At 40.7% G+C, this 20,453-nt stretch overlaps 1 protein-coding gene and 1 long non-coding RNA gene across 5 annotated transcripts; both read left to right on the forward strand.

The window, feature by feature from the left end:
• The first annotated feature begins 434 nt into the window (after positions 1–434).
• On the forward strand, positions 435–733 carry LOC118241350. The gene is made up of 2 exons (XR_004776005.1): positions 435–542; positions 652–733. It is a non-coding gene; the product is annotated as an uncharacterized LOC118241350 (long non-coding RNA).
• A 10,618-nt stretch (positions 734–11,351) lies between these two features.
• Positions 11,352–15,771, forward strand: LOC113569338 (predicted GPI-anchored protein 58). 4 transcript variants are annotated; one of them, XM_035526020.1, is made up of 5 exons: positions 11,352–13,227; positions 13,334–14,130; positions 14,234–14,329; positions 14,780–14,921; positions 15,127–15,771. In XM_035526020.1, the coding sequence occupies exons 2-5, from the start codon at positions 14,001–14,003 to the stop codon at positions 15,182–15,184; spliced, it is 426 nt and encodes a 141-aa protein (XP_035381913.1). In that variant the 5' UTR covers positions 11,352–13,227; positions 13,334–14,000; the 3' UTR covers positions 15,185–15,771. The 4 variants fall into 4 exon arrangements, 3 of the variants coding, with proteins under 3 accessions (XP_035381913.1, XP_035381914.1, XP_035381915.1); XM_035526021.1 differs by having other exon boundaries at positions 11,352–12,810; positions 13,097–14,130; XM_035526022.1 differs by having other exon boundaries at positions 11,352–12,810.
• Positions 15,772–20,453: the final 4,682 nt, after the last annotated feature.

Here is a 20,453-nt window from a genome sequence, read left to right on the forward strand (position 1 = left end):
CCAGAATGTGTAGAACTTTTGGCCATTTCCAAAACGTATGCAGTAGTGTTGGGGGAGGGGGTGTGACATTGGGATTAGAGGAGTAGTAAAGCAGTCCGGCTTCAAGGTAGCAAAGTCCTCCATAACTGATCTGGTCTAAAAGGGGTGTGGTCTCTGTCTGATTTATGCCCTTATGCAGTTGTTTCTGTTTTTATTCTATATTTTTGCTATTTAATGCCTTTTAAAACTCCACTTTTTTAATCTTTCAGTGCCTGTATTGACCTCTTCAGTAAAGGTGAATCTTCATGACGATGCTACTCTCCCCTGCACTCAGACGTGTTCTGGTCTGGTCACATGGACTGTGTTCCATAAACGACGTGACATTCTGGCTCAGTGTGACCAGACATCCTGCCAATCAAAGGAGGGATTTCACATGTCCCATGATCAGTACCTGAAGGGAGATTTCTCCCTCACCATCACTGATGCTGATTACACTAAGAGGACCTGGTACACCTGTGAGTGTGATGGTGTAGACATCTGTGATGTGAGACTACAGATAGAGGGTAAGGGTTTGTTCTCTCAGTCTTTGTTAATGAACCCCTAATGATTTAGGTTTAATAGTGTGTATCAGATTTGAACCCGTTTGAAATTCCTGATGGTTTTTGTTTTCAGCATTGAGTTCTTCAGTTTGGATCAAGTCCAATGAAAATCTGGTGCTGGATTTGCCCATATCAGAGTCAGTGAAGGTGATGTATAACAGCACAGGTGCAGCTCCTCCCTCTAGTGGACAGATCTGTACAGTGGATGGACGCTCACTACAGTGTAAAGATGAATACACCCAGAGAGCATCTCTCATCTCTGCTGTTGAGCTGAGAGAAACAGCACCATCTGATAGTGGAGTTTACACGATCTGGGACACCAGTAATGAAGAGGTCATTCACACATACACAGTTACTGTTGAAGGTATGTGTTTAATGTGAATACTGTCATCTTAATGTTGTCTCGATTTACTCTATGTTGGGGAGGGATTGTGCATAGTCAGTAACTATGTTTACCTGCACACCAATGGTTCAGTATTAGTTTGACTATGAATGCGTCAAACTATGCTGTGTTCAAGTAAACAGTATAGTCCAGTTGTCATAGTTTGATGTTTTGGCTTTAGTTGAGGTCCGCAATAAAGCATGTGCTTCAGATACCAAACCAATCATGACTGACTAAAGGGAAACTGAGGTGTCCGCATTCTTAGAGGAATGACGAGACATCCCATATACCATCATAAATCAGCATAATCTTGTTTTTAGATGGAACCCAGTAAAGGAGTAGTGATATTTTTAAATGTAAATAAGTTGTCAATAATTGCATTATAACTCCAAACTGTTAAAGAATGGCATCTTGTCAGCTTATGAAATTAGTAAACATGTGCATGAATAAAGTTTGTCATGAAGGGGATGTCTGTTGTTGCTCATTCTGACTGCTTTCTTGCATCATGAATGGGGTGTTTATTGTTGTAAAGTCAGACTGTGTTGTACATTTCATGGGACAGAAATGTGTAAATATGAACAGACTGGTCTTTAAAACAGCTCTTGTAAAAGTCCTGGTTCGGGTCTGGCTCTCAAACTGAGGCCTTAGTCCTGCTGTTGTGTGCGTGTAAATGTAATTACATAATTAAGTTGTGTGTTAATATGTAAATGTACAGTTGTGGCCAAACGTTTTGAGACTAGCACAAATTTTGGTTTTCATAGTCTGCTGCTTCAGTTTTTATGGTAGCAATCTGCATTTTAGATTGTGAAGAGTGATCAGATGAATTGCAATTAATTGCAAAGTCATTCCTTGCCATGAAAATTAACAATCACAAAAATTGCTGCATTTCAGCCCTGCCACGAAGGGGCCTGCTAACATCATTTCACTGATCTTCTCGTTAGCTCAGGAGAAAGTGTTAACGAGGACAATGCAGATCATATCACACTGACATGTTGATTAGAAGAGCAGACTGGTTGCTTTCAAAGGGTGGTGGTGCTTGAAGTTTTCTTCTGGTAACCATGATTACCTCCATGCAGTCTCAAAACTTTTGGCCACGACTGTAGTCAGTGATGGCATAGTGATTATACTGTGTGTTAATATGTAAATCTAGTCAGTGACTGTACTGTGTGTTAATATTTAAATGTAGTCAGTGATGGTGTAATGATTGTGCTGTGTGTTAATATGTATATTTCAGGAAATGCAGATGAACCGTCTCTCTCACACTCTTTCTCGATCTCGCCGTAGTGTTCTCTCTGGTACTTACACATATAATTATAACTGTATGTTTTAAATAGTGGTTCATATTTTGATAGTTCAGTGTTCACTCTGGTACATACACATATAATAACTCTGTATACGGTTTTAACATTTAGTGATCTGAACAGATTTACATTACTGATATGTAAATTATTTTCGACTATACAATGATAATTCAAGATATCTCTACATTTTGACTAGAATGTCACGTTTGCAGTTGATTTGTATGGGCGCTTCAAGAAATCTGAGCTATCATGATATGAACCACAGTTTAAACATACAGAGTTATAATTATATGTGTATGTACCAGGGTGAACACTAAACTATCAAAATATGAACCACAGTTTAAACAGTATATGGCACATGTTAAAACCATACACACATGATTATAACTCTGTACTGTTTAAATAGTGGTTTATATTTACTGACAATTGTGTGTTGCAGAAGTCCAGCCGTGTCCAGATCAGAGCTCCACAGTGATGGTGTTGGCGGTGCTCCTGGCTCTGATGGGGGCGGTGCTTGCGGCAGCATGGCTGTTGATTGTGCAGCAGAAGAAAAAAATTCAGGAGCTCCAGAATGGAAGTACAGTGAATGGAGACCGTAACCATGACAACAGAGCAGTTAATATGAATGGACTAAACCACTCAGATGAAGAGCAGAGGTGATCTCCCAATAATAGCCATGAGGAAGTCTGAGAGATGATAAATGATTTGACTCTCTTATATACACACACACACACTAATGTGCCCACAGTGCCTTTCTGTGTACCATTCAGGGGTCAGAGATCAGTGTATATTCGATCATACCTGATCAGAGTTTTATCACATTAGCACTCCTGAACTCACCTAGTAGAGCAGGTAGAGTAACATACATTTGCAGAATCATGGTCTGATCTTCAGAGAGCACACATTATGTCATACTGATGAATGTGTATCAGTCACTATAAGACCATCTGCCCAGTACTGTAAATGTAATGGAAAGATGTTTATGTAAAAATGTAATATAAAGATGTTTATGTAAATATTACTATGAGATCCTGTGATGTAATTTAATGTACATGTAAATACTTTACACAAAAGTCAAGGAAAAACAGGCAGTTTTGCTTGTAGCATCTTTACATTTTCATTGCCAATTATCAACATTTTTTTTTAAAGTTTCAAGGGCCAGTATCAAAATAAAATGGTTCCAATGGGAGGATGGAGGGATTAATGAAAGGAGAGGAAAAAAGGAGAAGGAGAACACAGACGAGTGCTGTTGGTATAATATGCAGTTTGGAGCTTGAGGTCCGTTGATGGGTCTCTTTGCCAAGCCTGGTGGCTGTAGCCTTCAAGTTCAGGGAGATAAAATGTCATCAGTACAAAATGCAATTTTCTGCCAGGAGTTGCTTAATGTTTATCTTTAAAAATTACAAATTTTATTTTTTGTTCTTCTGTCAGCACTACTCTGAGCCAAAGATGTTTTAAACTTTGCTCATGAATATTATGCTCTGTGCCTCTAAAGCCAACCTCTTTCCTTGCAGTGCCTTATGGGTAAAAACCGGCCATGTGTTTTATTTATTTATTTTTTAATCTCAGACATATAATGTAATGCTGTTTATTTTTAAATACAAGAAGAAATCATATTTTATGGCACTTCTTTTGTTTAAATGTATTACTGTATTTTGATACCTGATGCATTGTTACCAAAATATAATCTTTTAAATACATCTATGGTCTGTTTATCTCTAATTTTCCCCTTTGAAACTGCTGATTACAGTCTGATTTGATATTTTTGATATTTTGAATAAGTAAATGTTAACATAGCATTACTGCTAATAAGTTTGAACACAAACTTATTGCAACAACAGACTCAAAATGAATACTTTGATTAATGATGATTGAGGCATTTGAAGTGTTTGATCATTTGGGGGTGTCTATGGAAATGATACCTGTAAAATAGATGTTATTTCTTAACAAATATTAGCAAGTAAAAACAACACACTAAAAGAAAAAAACATTTTGATCAGTGGATTTATGTTAAAGGACCAACTAGATAAAAGTGTAATTTTGCTCCAAGTATGGATTTAAAACTCAATGATACTATTTCAGATGCAAAGAACTTAATCACATTCATACTAGAATAATTGGATACATTTTTTCTAAGATGACTTGGAAGACGAGGATCAGGAGTTGCGTCTGTCCGACTGGGAGGCTGATTTAAGGGGATCAATGAACTGGAGAGACTTGGTGTTGTGTATTTTTTCATTTATGTATTTCTTTTCATATCTTATTTTCTTAGGTAAGTAATATATGTATGAAACTCTGGTAAAGAGTGTCTGCCAAACATTATAAATGTAATCTGTTTAAGTGTGAATGTAATGTTTAGCATTGCTTCATAAAGTTGGTATTGCAAATAATTCTTGAATCACTCTCAATTAGTTACATAGCTGCTTGATGTGGAGTGTAAAGGAACCTTTGTCTTGAGAGGTCCTAAGCCAGCTGATTCTTGCTGTAGTCAATGACTAATTTATATGTCTTCTACTGTGTCAGACTGTAACACCGCCTCACCAGACCCGCACTCCTTCAGATACTGGTACAGTGCTCATGCAGCCTACTTCCAGGTACTCTGAAAAGTCCGTCCCTCATGATACTAGCATAGAATATCAGTAAACTGTGTGCGCAATGGTTGGGGGCCAATCTTCTCTGTGGCCAGTCCAGGGCCCCGGGGCCCCTCCGGAGCCGCTTCGGCCTCCCCTTGGCCTTTCTGGAGGCGCACGAGCCCATCCGCGCCATCCCCGGCCTTCCCGGACGCACGGTTCACCCAGAACCCAGAATCTGCCCAAATTCCTGGCCTGGTGACCTCTGTGACCTCTCTGGCAAGGAGGCGGGACTATGGCAATAGAGGGTCAGCTGTTGTTTCGCATATTAAGTAGCCATGTGCAGCTGAGCATGCATGTCAAGTAGCTTTGTTTCATGCTGTTAGACTGGCTTTTCAATATCTTCTATCTGTGTGTAATTATATTCACTTAAGATTAAAAATTTGAAGATTAAGATTAAAAATCCAGACATTTCACAGAATGTCAGTTTCATTGGCTTCCGCATTTCTAATGGTTTTCCGCATTTTAAAAAAAATATCTCCCACTAATATATATAGTTAAAATTGCATGTTCATTTAAAAATAAGATTAAAGCTGACTTAATTGAATGTTATTTCCTACACAGGAAACTGAACTGTTTGAATAGTTGTTTATTGTTCATGAAATAAATAATATCAATCAAAATAAGTGCATCATTTGTGAGATTTTGGTAATGAGACACAAAGTTATTTATTCACTTTCTTAAAGTAGTTTAATTTGGTGCCCATTCACTTCGTGCAACAGAATGCACAATAAATCTGTGCTCATTCACTTTGTGAAGTACAAAGCACAAGAAATCAATGCTCGTTCATTTTTTGAAGTACAAAGCAGAATAACTGAGACTTAAAATAGAGTGCAAGTCATTGCTCATTCACGCTGTGAAGTACAAAGCAGAATAAGTCAGTGCTGCTTCACTTTGTGAAGTATAACAGTATTAAACGGTGCTGCTTCACTTTGTGAAGTATAACAGTATTAAACGGTGCTGCTTCACTTTGTGAAGTATAACAGTATTAAACGGTGCTGCTTCACTTTGTGAGGTATAACAGTATTAAACGGTGCTGCTTCACTTTGTGAGGTATAACAGTATTAAACGGTGCTGCTTCACTTTGTGAAGCATAACAGTATTAAACAGTGCTGCTTCACTTTGTGAAGCATAACAGTATTAAACAGTGCTGCTTCACTTTGTGAAGCATAACAGTATTAAACGGTGCTGCTTCACTTTGTGAAGCATAACAGTATTAAACGGTGCTGCTTCACTTTGTGAAGTATAACAGTATTAAACGGTGCCGCTTCACTTTGTGAAGCATAACAGTATTAAACGGTGCTGCTTCACTTTGTGAAGCATAACAGTATTAAACGGTGCCGCTTCACTTTGTGAAGCATAACAGTATTAAACGGTGCTGCTTCACTTTGTGAAGCATAACAGTATTAAACGGTGCCGCTTCACTTTGTGAAGCATAACAGTATTAAACGGTGCTGCTTCACTTTGTGAAGCATAACAGTATTAAACGGTGCCGCTTCACTTTGTGAAGCATAACAGTATTAAACGTTGCTGCTTCACTTTGTGAAGCATAACAGTATTAAACGGTGCCGCTTCACTTTGTGAAGCATAACAGTATTAAACGGTGCCGCTTCACTTTGTGAAGCATAACAGTATTAAACGGTGCCGCTTCACTTTGTGAAGCATAACAGTATTAAACGGTGCTGCTTCACTTTGTGAAGTATAACAGTATTAAACAGTGCTGCTTCACTTTTGAAAGTACAAATGATTATGAAGAACACACAGAATAAATAATTAAAATAGGAATAAATATACACACAGAATAAATAATTAAAGCAGGAATACATATAAAACTATGTACAAGTATGAACAATGGGGTGAGTGGGGTGGTCAGCAGATCACTGACCCTGTCCAGCATCTCCTCTCTTCATCTCTTCCATCCACTGCTCCATGGTGTTCCCCGGCCAGTGCGGCAGGGGCAGTAGGAGTGGCGATGGTGACAGAAGCCGCTTGGCCTTCCGGACCGGAGCTCATCGGGGTCTCCCCGGGAGGAAGAGGAGGTTGGCCTCGGATGCGCTGAGAAGCCTGCCCGGACGCATCCTGCTGGATGTTAAAGTCAAAGGCAGGGTGCTCATGAGTCGGACGCTCCGGGAGCTTACTCAGCGCGGGAGGGAGGGGTTCCAGGGCCACCATGGGAGTGCTGGACTGGCCAACGCTCAGGTGCAGAACATCCTGTTCCTGCTTTTTCTTCCTGGCATTGTACCTGTAACAAAAACAGCAACACAGCCTATTAGTACTCAGCCTGTATAGTCCACAGTGCCAATAAGGTCAATATAAAACCCCCTAAACTCACCACTGGGTCAGTGTCCGCTGATTCAACTCAAAAAGTTGAATACGGGTCCGGGTCACGAGGCCGGGGCTGCCAAGGACTACGTCCCTGATGGCGCCGTAGTCCCTCATGACGGCAGCCCACCTGTTCACCCTAACGCCGGCGACGGTTTGACCGGCCGGGTGAAGCCGACAAAGCGCCAGGCACACGGCCTCCACCAAGCTGCTGACGCTGGGCCACTGAGCAGGCCCGCTGCCTTGTCCAAGGAAGCAGCTGTGAGGATACAAAAGCAGCGGGCAGGACGACCCCTCCACTGGTCACCTGCTCCACCCTCCTGTACAGCTGAACACCAGGAGGGTCCTGAATGCAGTGGAGGTGGCACCTCTGGGTCTGCCAGATGTCCTCCATCTTCTCGCGGTCCAGAAGCCTGACGCGCATGGTGTCCGTCACATCCATGTAGTCTTCCAGCAGCTCCTGGACCTGCAGCTCGGTCTCCTGCGCCCCGCGCGTGCGGCGCCGACAGTGCCGAGCCAGCTCCAGCCGTGGGTCTGCCGGAAGACCCGGCGTCAGTCAGACGGCCTCTGCACCGCGGTTCCTCCCCGAGCTCCGACTGCCTGGCCTCCTGCAGACGGGCCACATCCTCCGCGTCCCACTCGAAGACGCAGAAGGAGAGGCGGCCCATGAAAAGGCCGTACAGCTGGTGACTGTCCGTGGTGACACCTGCCGCGAACTCTCTCATGAAGTGCCACACGTCCAGCCTGACGACTCGTGGAACAGGCTGCTGCCTTGATCTTGCCCACGCCACTGCTGTCTGTGCCTGTACAGCGAGGTCACACTGTTCCGCATCAGGCAAACGACCTCCTTGTCGCAGGACAGCCTAAAGAACGCCAACACAATCACAGATCAACCAGCAGGTCACACATTATTCCATATCTCTCTCTCTCTCTCTCTCTCTCTCTCTCTCTCTCTCTCTCTCTCTCTCTCTCTCTCTCTCTCTCTCACACATCAGTGTCACATACAGAGAACACTTACAATGAACGCGGTACTACGCCGCACGTCCGCAATACAATACAGCAACACACACGGTCGATCTGGAGTTCTAAAGTAGCACTGCAGACGAGCACGCAAACTACCTGCTCACATTTCATCAGTCATTTTAATGCCATCTAGCCAGACAGATGGTCGGACACCCGCTATTTCCCACATAAACCACCGGCCGAGCGAGCCGCTAATCGGGCCCATGAAATGTCACGTTTACAGTACATTCCCGAGGTAGGTAGACGGGGAATAAAAGCCAGGTAAAGAAAAAGAGCGTAAAACGTCTGAAAAACGAACGGAAGGGAAACTTCCTTAGCCGTCGATACTTACCGCACGCCGTGAGAAGTCTGACAGTGTGATGAGCCAGCAACGGGATAGCAACGGGAGAGCCAATGAAAACTCGCGAATCCTACTGGAACAGGCCAGTGAGAGGACGCGGGCCTTTTAGAACCATTTGGAACAGATTGGAACAGCATTGGAACCGAAGTGGTAGCTCAGTGGTGAAGGTACTTGATTTGTAATCAGAAGGTTGCTGATTCAAGCTCCACCACTGCTAAGTTCCTACTGTTGGGCCCCTGAGCCTCAATTGCCCAAGTTGTACTCAGTCGTAGTTGTAAGTAACTTTGGACAAAAAGTGTCAGTTAAATGCTGCTATAAAGGTAAATTCTGAAGGACAAACATACAAAAACAACCCACAAGAGCTTTGTGGTTAAATTATTACCTTGAATAATATTTATATTTTTTCCTGGTTGGAATGAAATAAAATTGAACCATTTTACTTGATAAGAAGGATTTGTAGGGTTTAAATATTATTCAAGACTGTGTTTGTAATATTCAGGACAATGGTGAGAAATTCCGGACCAAGCTCTACACGTAAGGCATTTCCCAGCTTTGGTGAGCAAAGCTCATATACAGCATACACACTCTCTACTATACACATATACTCAATAATTTTATGCATACATTTGCATAATTATGATTTCAATGTTACAGAGTAAAGTGTTAGGTGGTTGTTACTGTGCACTGAAACAAAATATGTAACCACACAAGTAAGGTCTGAGAGAAGTTTCCGTTAAAAATAGAGGCTGAATTGATATTCAGTGCCAATGCCAACTGTTCCAGAGAAAGAGACTCTAGAATGTGCATATTCTGCACACTACTCAAATTTGAAGGAAAGTTGTTTTGCAGGCTTTTGAGTTAGCTGTTTTACATATGATTTAGTTAGTTCTGGTGGATCCTGCAGTTTCTGGTGAAATTGGTGGAGGGCAGAGAGCTCATGTTCTAGCACTATTTCTTGCTGTTCAGAAAGCAGTTTGACAGAGACGTCTGAGATACCAGGGGATTTGCTGTTTAACACAATGGTGTCGATTTGGTTCAGAACAGTTAAGAAGATGAAAGCTCTGACCATTGAAGCTTTTTGTTTGTAGATTAGAGTAGATCTGGCTTATGTAGTGGTCTGGTTGGACAGTGGTTGAGAGTCAAGGCTGCTTCCATGGAAACGGCTCATTTAACAAATCTGCTGAAAAATGAAGAGCCTCCCTTTTAAGCCCTGCCCTTAGAACAAAAAGCTAAAGGAAGAATTGCAAATAGTCCCAGCATAACAAGTCTGTAGACAACACATAAATCACATGGATAAAATTAAAAACATAGTTGGCAAACAGTAGCTCCACTTCAATACGTTTTACGTCACCTCCACATACAAACACACAGACACGCAATTCAGCACAACAACCAAGGCAGAGAAGTAACCACTAGTATCCCTCCCAACTGTTATTGGTAATATACATTCATAGAAACAGTCCTCAGTGTCCTCAATGTTGTCTTTCAACTCCAGTTTAAATGACCGTGACAGTTGTAGGGAAAATGTATGAATTAATATGTTGTTTAACACAAACTATGAAATAAACTGCTATATTGAATATTTTATTGGACAAATTTGTTGTGTGAATATTTTGCTATTTGATTATGTATCATTCCATGAAATATCTCTACCCATGAATTCATCATCATTATCTTATAGAATCTAAGTTTGTGATTGTGACAATCACATCTTTTAGAGCATGCACATGGAAAATATGTACGAGCTGTACAATTTGATAGATTGTTTACAAGACCGTTGCTTGTACACAGACACGGATAGCATCATCTTCAAAAGTCGTCAAGGTGATTGGATACCACCTTTGGGTGATTACCTGGGGGGGTCTTACAAATGAGTTGGACTGTGGTGATGAGATTCTAGAATTTGTCAGCTCGGGACCTAAAACATATGGGTATCGGACTCCCAAAGGTAAAACAACAATGAAAGCCAAGGGTATCACTTTAAAACTATTCAAATGCTAAACTCGTAAACCTGAAATCTCTTGACAGAACCGGTTGACGAATGTGTGAAAAATGGTGAACAGACTAGAGTACTTACGACCACCCACAATCAAATTGTGAGAGATAAAAAGGGCTTTCTCTTCAAACACAAATCTCGAATTAAAAGATTCAGGATTGTTTAGGACAAACTTGTTTTGTTGCCCGATTTCAGGATTCTGCGTACGGGTATTAAGAATCTGATTGCATATAGGATTTGTATTTTTTTAGCATTATTGTAAAATGTCTGTAACTCAATGTTTAGATGCTAGAATGCAAATACCATTTTCATGTATCGTTTGTGGTCCTAGCAATAGCGGAAAATCTTTTTTCATCAAAACATTACTTGAAAATTGTAATGAGACGTTATCTAAAGTTGCTGATAACATTGTATGGTGTTCTACGTGTTGGCGACCTCTGTATGATGAGCTGATGAACAAAATAAACATTAGTTTTGTTCAGGGAATAGCAGAATCTTTGTGTGATGCTATCAAACTGCTTATAAAGGGTACGGCTACGCTAAGCAAGGGTAAGAGGAAACCTCCGGACTGATTAATAGCTTTTCTCTTTGCATCATTAGACGTTCTTTTATTAGCAAACAGTTTTATCCACTTTTTCAAAAGAAAAGATTAAAATCTCATCTATGACAATGAACTGTCTGCGTCCTCCGTTCCTTCTTCTGAGCTTTTCCATTACCACCACACAAGCCTCTCTCACTTTCTTAGACAATTCTGACAAGAAACTTGAGAAAACCTGAAGGGACATAATAGCGCTAAATTGAATAAATTATTTAATAAATGTATTTAAAACTTCCTTACTAAGATATTGAATGTACTCAGTAAAATTGTAAAGTTTATTTGTTAATTAAGTTAATTTGGTCATGTGAACTGTTCTGGTTATTTTACTTCTTATAATCAAACAATTTACTTGATTTGAATAAAACCAATTAACCTGCTTGTTACACATGGATTTTTGAGGTTGCACCATTAAATAAGTTTTTACACTGCAGAAAGTGTCTAGATGTGCTGAACAAAAATCTGTTTGATTACAGTTCAAATGGCCACTCAGTTCACACTTGTATAAAGTAAGACATATAAGCTTGTGTGTGTTTGCTGCTCCCACCTGTACACAGATGTCATCCATCTGAAGAGAGACACTTTAAACACTAAACACAGAGTTGTGTCTGAGTGATCTTCTCGTCTGCCTTCCCCTACCATTCTACCTACCAGCCTACCATTCATAGCAGTCCCAGCAGTCGCTGTTGTGTAGTTTCATTTTGTGGTGACAGATCGCATTTCATCTTTCTTTGTAGTACTTTCTTATTTTACAGCCACTTTTTTCATTTTAAATGTTTTCTTTTTGATTTCTTGCCCTCCATCAACTTCCTCAGTTTCTTCGGCATTTTGGCCCAATTAAAACCGGATGCGTCCCCTTCACATTTGTTATACTGGAATTGATGGCATTCCAGATTATCATCGAGTGTACAAGCCTTTAAACTTAACAATACAATGAGTAATGCATATAAATATGTTTATATATCGTGCATGCTTATAGTCAGCAGACACATTCATATTTTCTGGACAAACAGCTCTTTGTGAATATAACCCATCAGCAGTAAAGGTGGAGCGTTCGTGGACGTTGGAGTTCATTCAGGTGTGCGCATCTAATGAGGAGACGCCGGTTCAGGTGTGTTGGAGTCGGATGACAGTGGAGATCAGCACAGCACCTGACACTCGTCCTCAGTACACAAAGAAGAAGAGAGTTCACAGTTCAGAGAGAAAACCAGGGCAAACACCATCATCACAAAACAAAACAGCCAAGCCACTGGAGAGGAATAAAGCTGGAGAGGCTGGAACAGGTCGATGCTGAGCTGTACTGTAGCTGCAGTGTAAACCAGCGTTAGCTACAAACCAACACTAGCAGATGTGTTTCAGTAGCTTTCTTGGACACTAACATTAGTGGGTTATGCTTGAACAACGCCATGGTGCTTCACCGTCTTTATGAGCTTTAGTGCATTTTATTCAGTATGAGCGGAATCTGAACACATCCGCTTTGTTAGACGACTGAAAGAAAGCTGTCGCACGTTAGCCAACTAGCTAGTGAACTAGCGCGACTGGAAAAGCTGCCGAGCACCAGCTGACTGTCTGCGGATTACAGTGCAGATCAGCACAGCCGCTTTCTCCTGTTGTTTGAAGTTTAGCTCTTCGATTCGTTTGCTGTAGGTCTTTATCTGGCTTTTATTCCCCGTCTACGTACGTCAAGAATGTAAAAGTGAGATTTAAGGGGCGAAATTAGCAGCCACACCCGAGCGACCGAGCTAGCTCGCTAAATCGCTCGCTCGTCTCGGTCATTTCTGTGTAAAACACAGAGTGTCTGACTAGATGACATTAACATGGATGATTAAATGCGCCCAGCTAGCTTGTATGCACGTCTGGAGTGGTGCTTTACAACTCGAGGTTGACCGTATTGATGTATGTCTGTGTTGTCTGTTGTCTGTATTGCAGATGCGCAGCGGTCTACCGCGTTCATTGTAAGTGTTCACTAAGCAAACCACGACCGTGTCGGTACTGTTCTGTATGTGGCACTGCTGTGTGTGTTCGTCTTTCTACAGTTTGGGTATTGACCAACAATTCAAGTAAGCAGCCTGTCAAAGTTTTATGTGTGCGCATGTCGTCTTTTGTCTCCGCAGACGTGCGTGCACACGATGTTTGTCTCTTCCTCTCTTGTTTCCTTTTGGACAGAATGGATTACAAGCCTGCATTTAATCGAGAGACCTCCGGCGAGCTCACCCTCCAGCCTTCGCCCGAGGCCGTGGAGCAGTCCAACGCCTACAAGCGGCGGCCGGCTCCGTCTTGGGCTTGGAGCACCGAGAGGATGAGGGAGGAGGCCAAGGACCATGTGATGGAGAGCAGGGGACGACCCCAGGAACGCCTGGCTGGTGCTGAGCGAGAGCACAGTCCAGTGCGGGCAGTACCGGGGTCAAACATTTAAATGGCTGCTGACCCACGACATGGGATACGCCGTCATGGTGTTGGCGGCCCTTCAATGGGAGCACGAGGGTGAAGAGACTTTGATGTTGCCTGCTATGGTCAACAAGGATGCCCTGGTCCAGGACGCGAGCCTCTTTCCAGATGTAATGAGAGCCATCGGGGAGCGCCGGACCAGGGACGGGTCCTCCTCTCCTGGGCGGGAGAAACAGCGTCTCGTCGGCTTCGGGGAACACCAGAGTGTCTCGTACAGGGACCTGTATGAGGGTAAGCACAGGGAGAAGAGGAGGCAGGTGCTGAATTCACGCATGACAAACACAGCAGCGTTGGAACGTGGAACGTTTTGCGGTTACGTGTGAGGTTTTGTTAATCCAGCCACGTCCAGCGGATCCGGCGGCAGACGGTGAGGCCTGGGAGCAAGATGGAGGCGCTGCAAAAGTACATCCAGGGCAGAGACGGGAAGGAGAGCGGCCGGACACAGACGTGCTCCGCAACCGTGGCGACCACCTCCCCATCTGTGCCTGCTCCGGCACCAGCGGCCCATCTTCCAGGTGCGTGCATGCGGGCGGGTGTGGGTGGATGACCGAGTCATTGAGTGCCTTTGAATGTGACTCCTTTCTGGTGTCTGAAGTTGCTCCTTGTTTCCATACGCAGGTGTCTCCAGCCATTGGAGTTCCACAGCCAGCAGGCACGCACAGGAGCCTTCCGATGCCGAGCTGCTGGCTGTGTCCATGGAACCGGACACTGAAGATGAGTTGTCCTGCTGAATGGACTGAGTGAACTACACAAGTATAAAATAGAAGGTCTGTTTTGTTGTGATGCATTGTAACACAGCTATAACTTTATTTCACCCTGCACGGTCATTAATTCATTCTGCACTTAATCATTAAATCACTAAATGCATGTTTAGTGGTGCTGTTCTGTTTGCTGGCTAAAATTCATCTTCATTTCATCTGCTTATTTCATTAACATAGCTGCACATAACGACATAGATTTGCTTGACTCTGCTGTTGTCGTTGAGGGGTGGGTTGGAGTGAATCGCGCTTCAGTAGCACTCGATGCTTTTAGGCTTCAGTAGCTTTAGATACTTTCAGCTTCTTGGCTGTGTCAGTCGTCCCCAAAGGCTGATGTACACCCATGTTGTGACGTTAAGTGACATCTTTTGCCCTTTTCTAAGCTCATTAATGTGTGTTGTTCCAGCTTCCTCTTCCTCTGCTCCGGAGGTCCCTGCCCCACCCCAGCACTCCCTGCCGACGGCTGAACCAGAAAAGCAGCCTTCGCAAACGCAGCCAGTGCCCACTGCTGAGATGAGCAGCACCAGCCCCCCTCTGGTGCTTTTGTGGTAGGTTGAGGAAAACGCCAAGCCCATGTTCACGATGCATCTGTTTGTTCGTTTAAGATGACCAGTGGGTCAGCCGGACGCTCTTCACCAGAGTGCAGTCTGGGAGGCCGGCACTGACCAAGAATCTGCGTCTGTGGTGGTCTCCTCCCGGACCCCGGCTGGTTTACCTGCAACCTCCGTCTTCGCCCGACGCTTTCTTCCACAGCGGACTGTTCCTGTGGATGCCGTACCGCATGTGGCCATTCAAGCTGCTGTGTGCGTAGCCCGAGTGCCGTCGGCTGGGCCGTAAGTCGACGGCCTGTGGGCTGTACAAGACCGTCCGGAGGGTTGTACAGGCTTCTGTGCGTCAGGCTCAAGAAGCTTCTGGCCCCGGGCACTGACCCCAGCACCATCGCCCGCCAGCTGCCCCCGATGGTGCCGCTGCCCACTCCAAAACGGCTGCTGCAAGGAGCAAATAGGATGTGGAGAAGGGGCACGAGAAAACATAAGTTTTAATGAACATACAGTGATGACACATCTAACACCACACTAAACACCTTTCAAACACCAACAACATGTACTACAACACAAGAGACATACACACACAAGACGATCACACATAATACAGAACAGGTGGACGACATTTATTGTTCATCAAATAAATAATAACAATCAAAGTAACAAGTGCATCTTTTGTAAGCATGTGTCTAATTACCAGCAAGTCGCAAACATGCTCATTCACTTTATTAAAGAACAAAGCAGTTTAAATAGGCGTCCATTCACTTTGTGCAACAGAATGCAAAATAAACTGCTGCCATTCACTTTGGGAAGTACAAAGCAGAATAAATGAGATGTAAAATACTGTATAAATCAGAGCTCATTCACTTTGTGAAGTATAATATAGTATTAAACAGCTCATTCACTTTGTGAAGTATAATATAGTATTAAACAGCTCATTCACTTTGTGAAGTATAATATAGTATTAAACAGCTCATTCACTTTGTGAAGTATAATATAGTATTAAACAGCTCATTCACTTTGTGAAGTATAATATAGTATTAAACAGCTCATTCACTTTGTGAAGTATAATACAGTATTAAACAGCTCATTCACTTTGTGAAGTATAATATAGTATTAAACAGCTCATTCACTTTGTGAAGTATAATATAGTATTAAACAGCTCATTCACTTGTGAAGTATAATATAGTATTAAACAGCTCATTCACATTGTGAAGTATAATATAGTATTAAACAGCTCATTCACTTTGTGAAGTATAATATAGTATTAAACAGCTCATTCACTTTGTGAAGTATAATATAGTATTAAACAGCTCATTCACTTTGTGAAGTATAATATAGTATTAAACAGCTCATTCACTTTGTGAAGTATAATATAGTATTAAACAGCTCATTCACATTGTGAAGTATAATATAGTATTAAACAGCTCATTCACTTTGTGAAGTATAATATAGTATTAAACAGCTCATTCACTTTGTGAAGTATAATATAGTATTAAACAGCTCATTCACTTTGTGAAGTATAATATAGTATTAAACAGCTCATTCACTTTGTGAAGTATAATATAGTATTAAACAGCTCATTCACATTGTGAAGTATAATATAGTATTAAACAGCTCATTCACTTTGTGAAGTATAATATAGTATTAAACAGCTCATTCACTTTGTGAAGTATAATACAGTATTAAACAGCTCATTCACTTTGTGAAGTATAATATAGTATTAAACAGCTCATTCACATTGTGAAGTATAATATAGTATTAAACAGCTCATTCACATTGTGAAGTATAATATAGTATTAAACAGCTCATTCACTTTGTGAAGTATAATATAGTATTAAACAGCTCATTCACTTTGTGAAGTATAATATAGTATTAAACAGCTCATTCACTTTGTGAAGTATAATATAGTATTAAACAGCTCATTCACTTTGTGAAGTATAATATAGTATTAAACAGCTCATTCACTTTGTGAAGTATAATATAGTATTAAACAGCTCATTCACTTTGTGAAGTATAATATAGTATTAAACAGCTCATTCACTTTGTGAAGTATAATATAGTATTAAACAGCTCATTCACTTTGTGAAGTATAATATAGTATTAAACAGCTCATTCACATTGTGAAGTATAATATAGTATTAAACAGCTCATTCACATTGTGAAGTATAATATAGTATTAAACAGCTCATTCACTTTGTGAAGTATAATATAGTATTAAACAGCTCATTCACTTTGTGAAGTATAATATAGTATTAAACAGCTCATTCACATTGTGAAGTATAATATAGTATTAAACAGCTCATTCACATTTGTGAAGTATAATATAGTATTAAACAGCTCATTCACTTTGTGAAGTATAATATAGTATTAAACAGCTCATTCACTTTGTGAAGTATAATATAGTATTAAACAGCTCATTCACTTTGTGAAGTATAATATAGTATTAAACAGCTCATTCACTTTGTGAAGTATAATATAGTATTAAACAGCTCATTCACTTTGTGAAGTATAATATAGTATTAAACAGCTCATTCACATTGTGAAGTATAATATAGTATTAAACAGCTCATTCACTTTGTGAAGTATAATATAGTATTAAACAGCTCATTCACTTTGTGAAGTATAATATAGTATTAAACAGCTCATTCACTTTGTGAAGTATAATATAGTATTAAACAGCTCATTCACTTTGTGAAGTATAATATAGTATTAAACAGCTCATTCACTTTGTGAAGTATAATACAGTATTAAACAGCTCATTCACATTGTGAAGTATAATATAGTATTAAACAGCTCATTCACATTGTGAAGTATAATATAGTATTAAACAGCTCATTCACATTGTGAAGTATAATATAGTATTAAACAGCTCATTCACTTTGTGAAGTATAATATAGTATTAAACAGCTCATTCACTTTGTGAAGTATAATATAGTATTAAACAGCTCATTCACTTTGTGAAGTATAATATAGTATTAAACAGCTCATTCACATTGTGAAGTATAATATAGTATTAAACAGCTCATTCACATTGTGAAGTATAATATAGTATTAAACAGCTCATTCACATTGTGAAGTATAATATAGTATTAATCAGCTCATTCACTTTGTGAAGTATAATATAGTATTAAACAGCTCATTCACTTTGTGAAGTATAATATAGTATTAAACAGCTCATTCACTTTGTGAAGTATAATATAGTATTAAACAGCTCATTCACATTGTGAAGTATAATATAGTATTAATCAGCTCATTCACTTTGTGAAGTATAATATAGTATTAATCAGCTCATTCACTTTGTGAAGTATAATATAGTATTAATCAGCTCATTCACATTGTGAAGTATAATATAGTATTAAACAGCTCATTCACTTTGTGAAGTAGAATACAGTATTAATCAGAGGTCATTCACTTTGGGAAGTAGAATACAGTATTAAACAGAGCTCATTTACACACACAAGGAGAGGCGGCCCATGAAAAGGCCCAAAATCCATTTCAGCACACAGGGTTGTAATCAGAGCTGACGAATTCATCACGTGAAGTAAGGAAATAATGCTAAAATTGTGCAGATTACTACTCAGACCCCAGAACTGTCTACAGAATCATCTAAAAAATCATCTATAGAATTGTCTTGAGTGCTTAGACCTTAGTGTGCAGGGTGGAGTTTGCCCAAAACAGGCAAGTCTAAGTTATCCATTATTCAGCCTTTGAAGTCAAGAGCTTTGCTTGTGCTTGATATCCACTCACTGGGTGAACTCTACTGAATTTGGATTTAAATGCAACTGTTTCTTTTAAAGGAGGTATACTAGGAAACTGACAGCAAATGTCCATGACTAAATACCAATGTTAGGATCATTTATTTTAACTGTTTCAAAGATACAAACCTTTGTAATTGTTTACCTTTTACATCAGAAATCACTGGCATCTCTAGCAGAAAGTAAAGATGATGATTATTACCATAACAAGAACAGCATGTTCAGTAACTCACAGGAATTAATTTTACTTGCATGTGTGGTTTTTATGTAGGCAGGAAGAGATTTCACTGGGAAAACAACTACAAGGAATTACAAAAGAATCCATAAAAGGACCCATCATAAGATGTATCCCAAATACCAGGAATTTAATTGTTGAAAAACTGAGAAGAGATACATTTGGGCAGCAAGACCCAAGCAAACCTCATAAAACCATATTACTGGTTGGAGAACCAGGATCAGGGAAGTCCACTCTCATCAATGCCATAGTGAACTACATGCTGAATGCTCACTGTAGTGAAAGAATTTGGTGTGAGATCATGGAGACAAAAGGAAACCAAACCAAATCTCAGACAAATGCAGTCACTGTGTATGATGTGTTTATCGATCAGAGTCCGTTCTCTCTCATCGTCATTGATACTCCTGGATACAGAAACACAGAAAGCACTGACAATGATTTAAGAATAGCTGCAGCTTTACATGAGCTCTGTACGTCTGGAGTTCAGGACATTGATGCAGTGCGTCTGGTGGTTCTGTCAAGCACCAGTCGACTCATGGACAGACAGCAGTATGTTTTTGATGCTGTGCTCTCCTTGTTTGGTAAGGACGTGGAGAGGAACATCATCTTGCTCATCACCCATACCTGCAATAAGCCTATAAACTCCATTAAAGCAATCATGGAATCCAAAGCCAGATATGCTGAGACTGAGAAGGGAGAGCTTGTGTGTTTTATCTGACAACTCTCACTGTGAATCCTTTAATGAGGAATATGAAGAGGACAATGAAGAAAGAATATAAAAATGTTTGGTATCGGCTCACTTCAAGCAAGAAGGTCTTCTTTGCTTTTCTGAAGAAGAGTAAAACTGTGAGCTTAAAGATGACTGAAATTGTCCTGAAAAACTGCAAACAACTGACAGCTTGAATCACCAGGTTAAAAGATCTAATCAGTGCTGGAGCTTAGAAGAAATTAGATTAAACAGACCAGAGCAGCTTTGGAGGAACACTATAAAGATCAAGAGGAGAAGAAAAACTTTGAATATGAGGTTGATGAGCTCTATAAAGAGAACGTTCCCATAGAATCTGAGTGGTGGCATCTGAGCAAAGCGATGACTTGCTGCAGAGTGTGTGAGGAGAACTCTCTAACCCTAACCCTAACCTTAACTCTAACCTTAACCCTAACCCTAACACTAACCCTAACCTTAACTCTAACCTTAACCCTAACCCTAACCCTAACACTAACCCTAACTCTAACCCTAAACCCTAACCTTAACCCTAACCTTAACTCTAATCCTAACTCTAACACTAACCCTAACTCTAACTCTAACCTTAACCCTAACAATAAGCCAAACACTAACCCTAACTCTTGCCCTAACAGATAGGCATGTGCAAAACACACAAACATCCAACAGACAAGCACAAACAAAACACACACACAATACAACAGACAAGCATGCGCAAAACACACATATCCAACAGGCAGATGTGCAAAACACACATCCAACAGACAAGCACAAACAAAACACACACACAATACAACAGACAAGCATGCGCAAAACACACA

This window comes from Electrophorus electricus, chromosome 5, assembly GCF_013358815.1.
Source record: "Electrophorus electricus isolate fEleEle1 chromosome 5, fEleEle1.pri, whole genome shotgun sequence".
NCBI classification, from domain to species: Eukaryota; Metazoa; Chordata; class Actinopteri; order Gymnotiformes; family Gymnotidae; genus Electrophorus; species Electrophorus electricus.

What these genes read in the sequence shown, in the direction of transcription:
- LOC113569338 (XM_035526020.1), top strand. Translation starts at nt 14,001, where the DNA reads ATGGAGGCGCTGCAAAAGTACATCCAGGGCAGAGACGGGAAGGAGAGC. An exon ending in CATGGAACCGGACACTGAAG is followed by an intron (nt 14,330 to 14,779) that starts ATGAGTTGTCCT and finishes GTGTTGTTCCAG; the next exon opens with CTTCCTCTTCCTCTGCTCCG. An exon ending in CCCCCTCTGGTGCTTTTGTG is followed by an intron (nt 14,922 to 15,126) that starts GTAGGTTGAGGA and finishes TTTCTTCCACAG; the next exon opens with CGGACTGTTCCTGTGGATGC.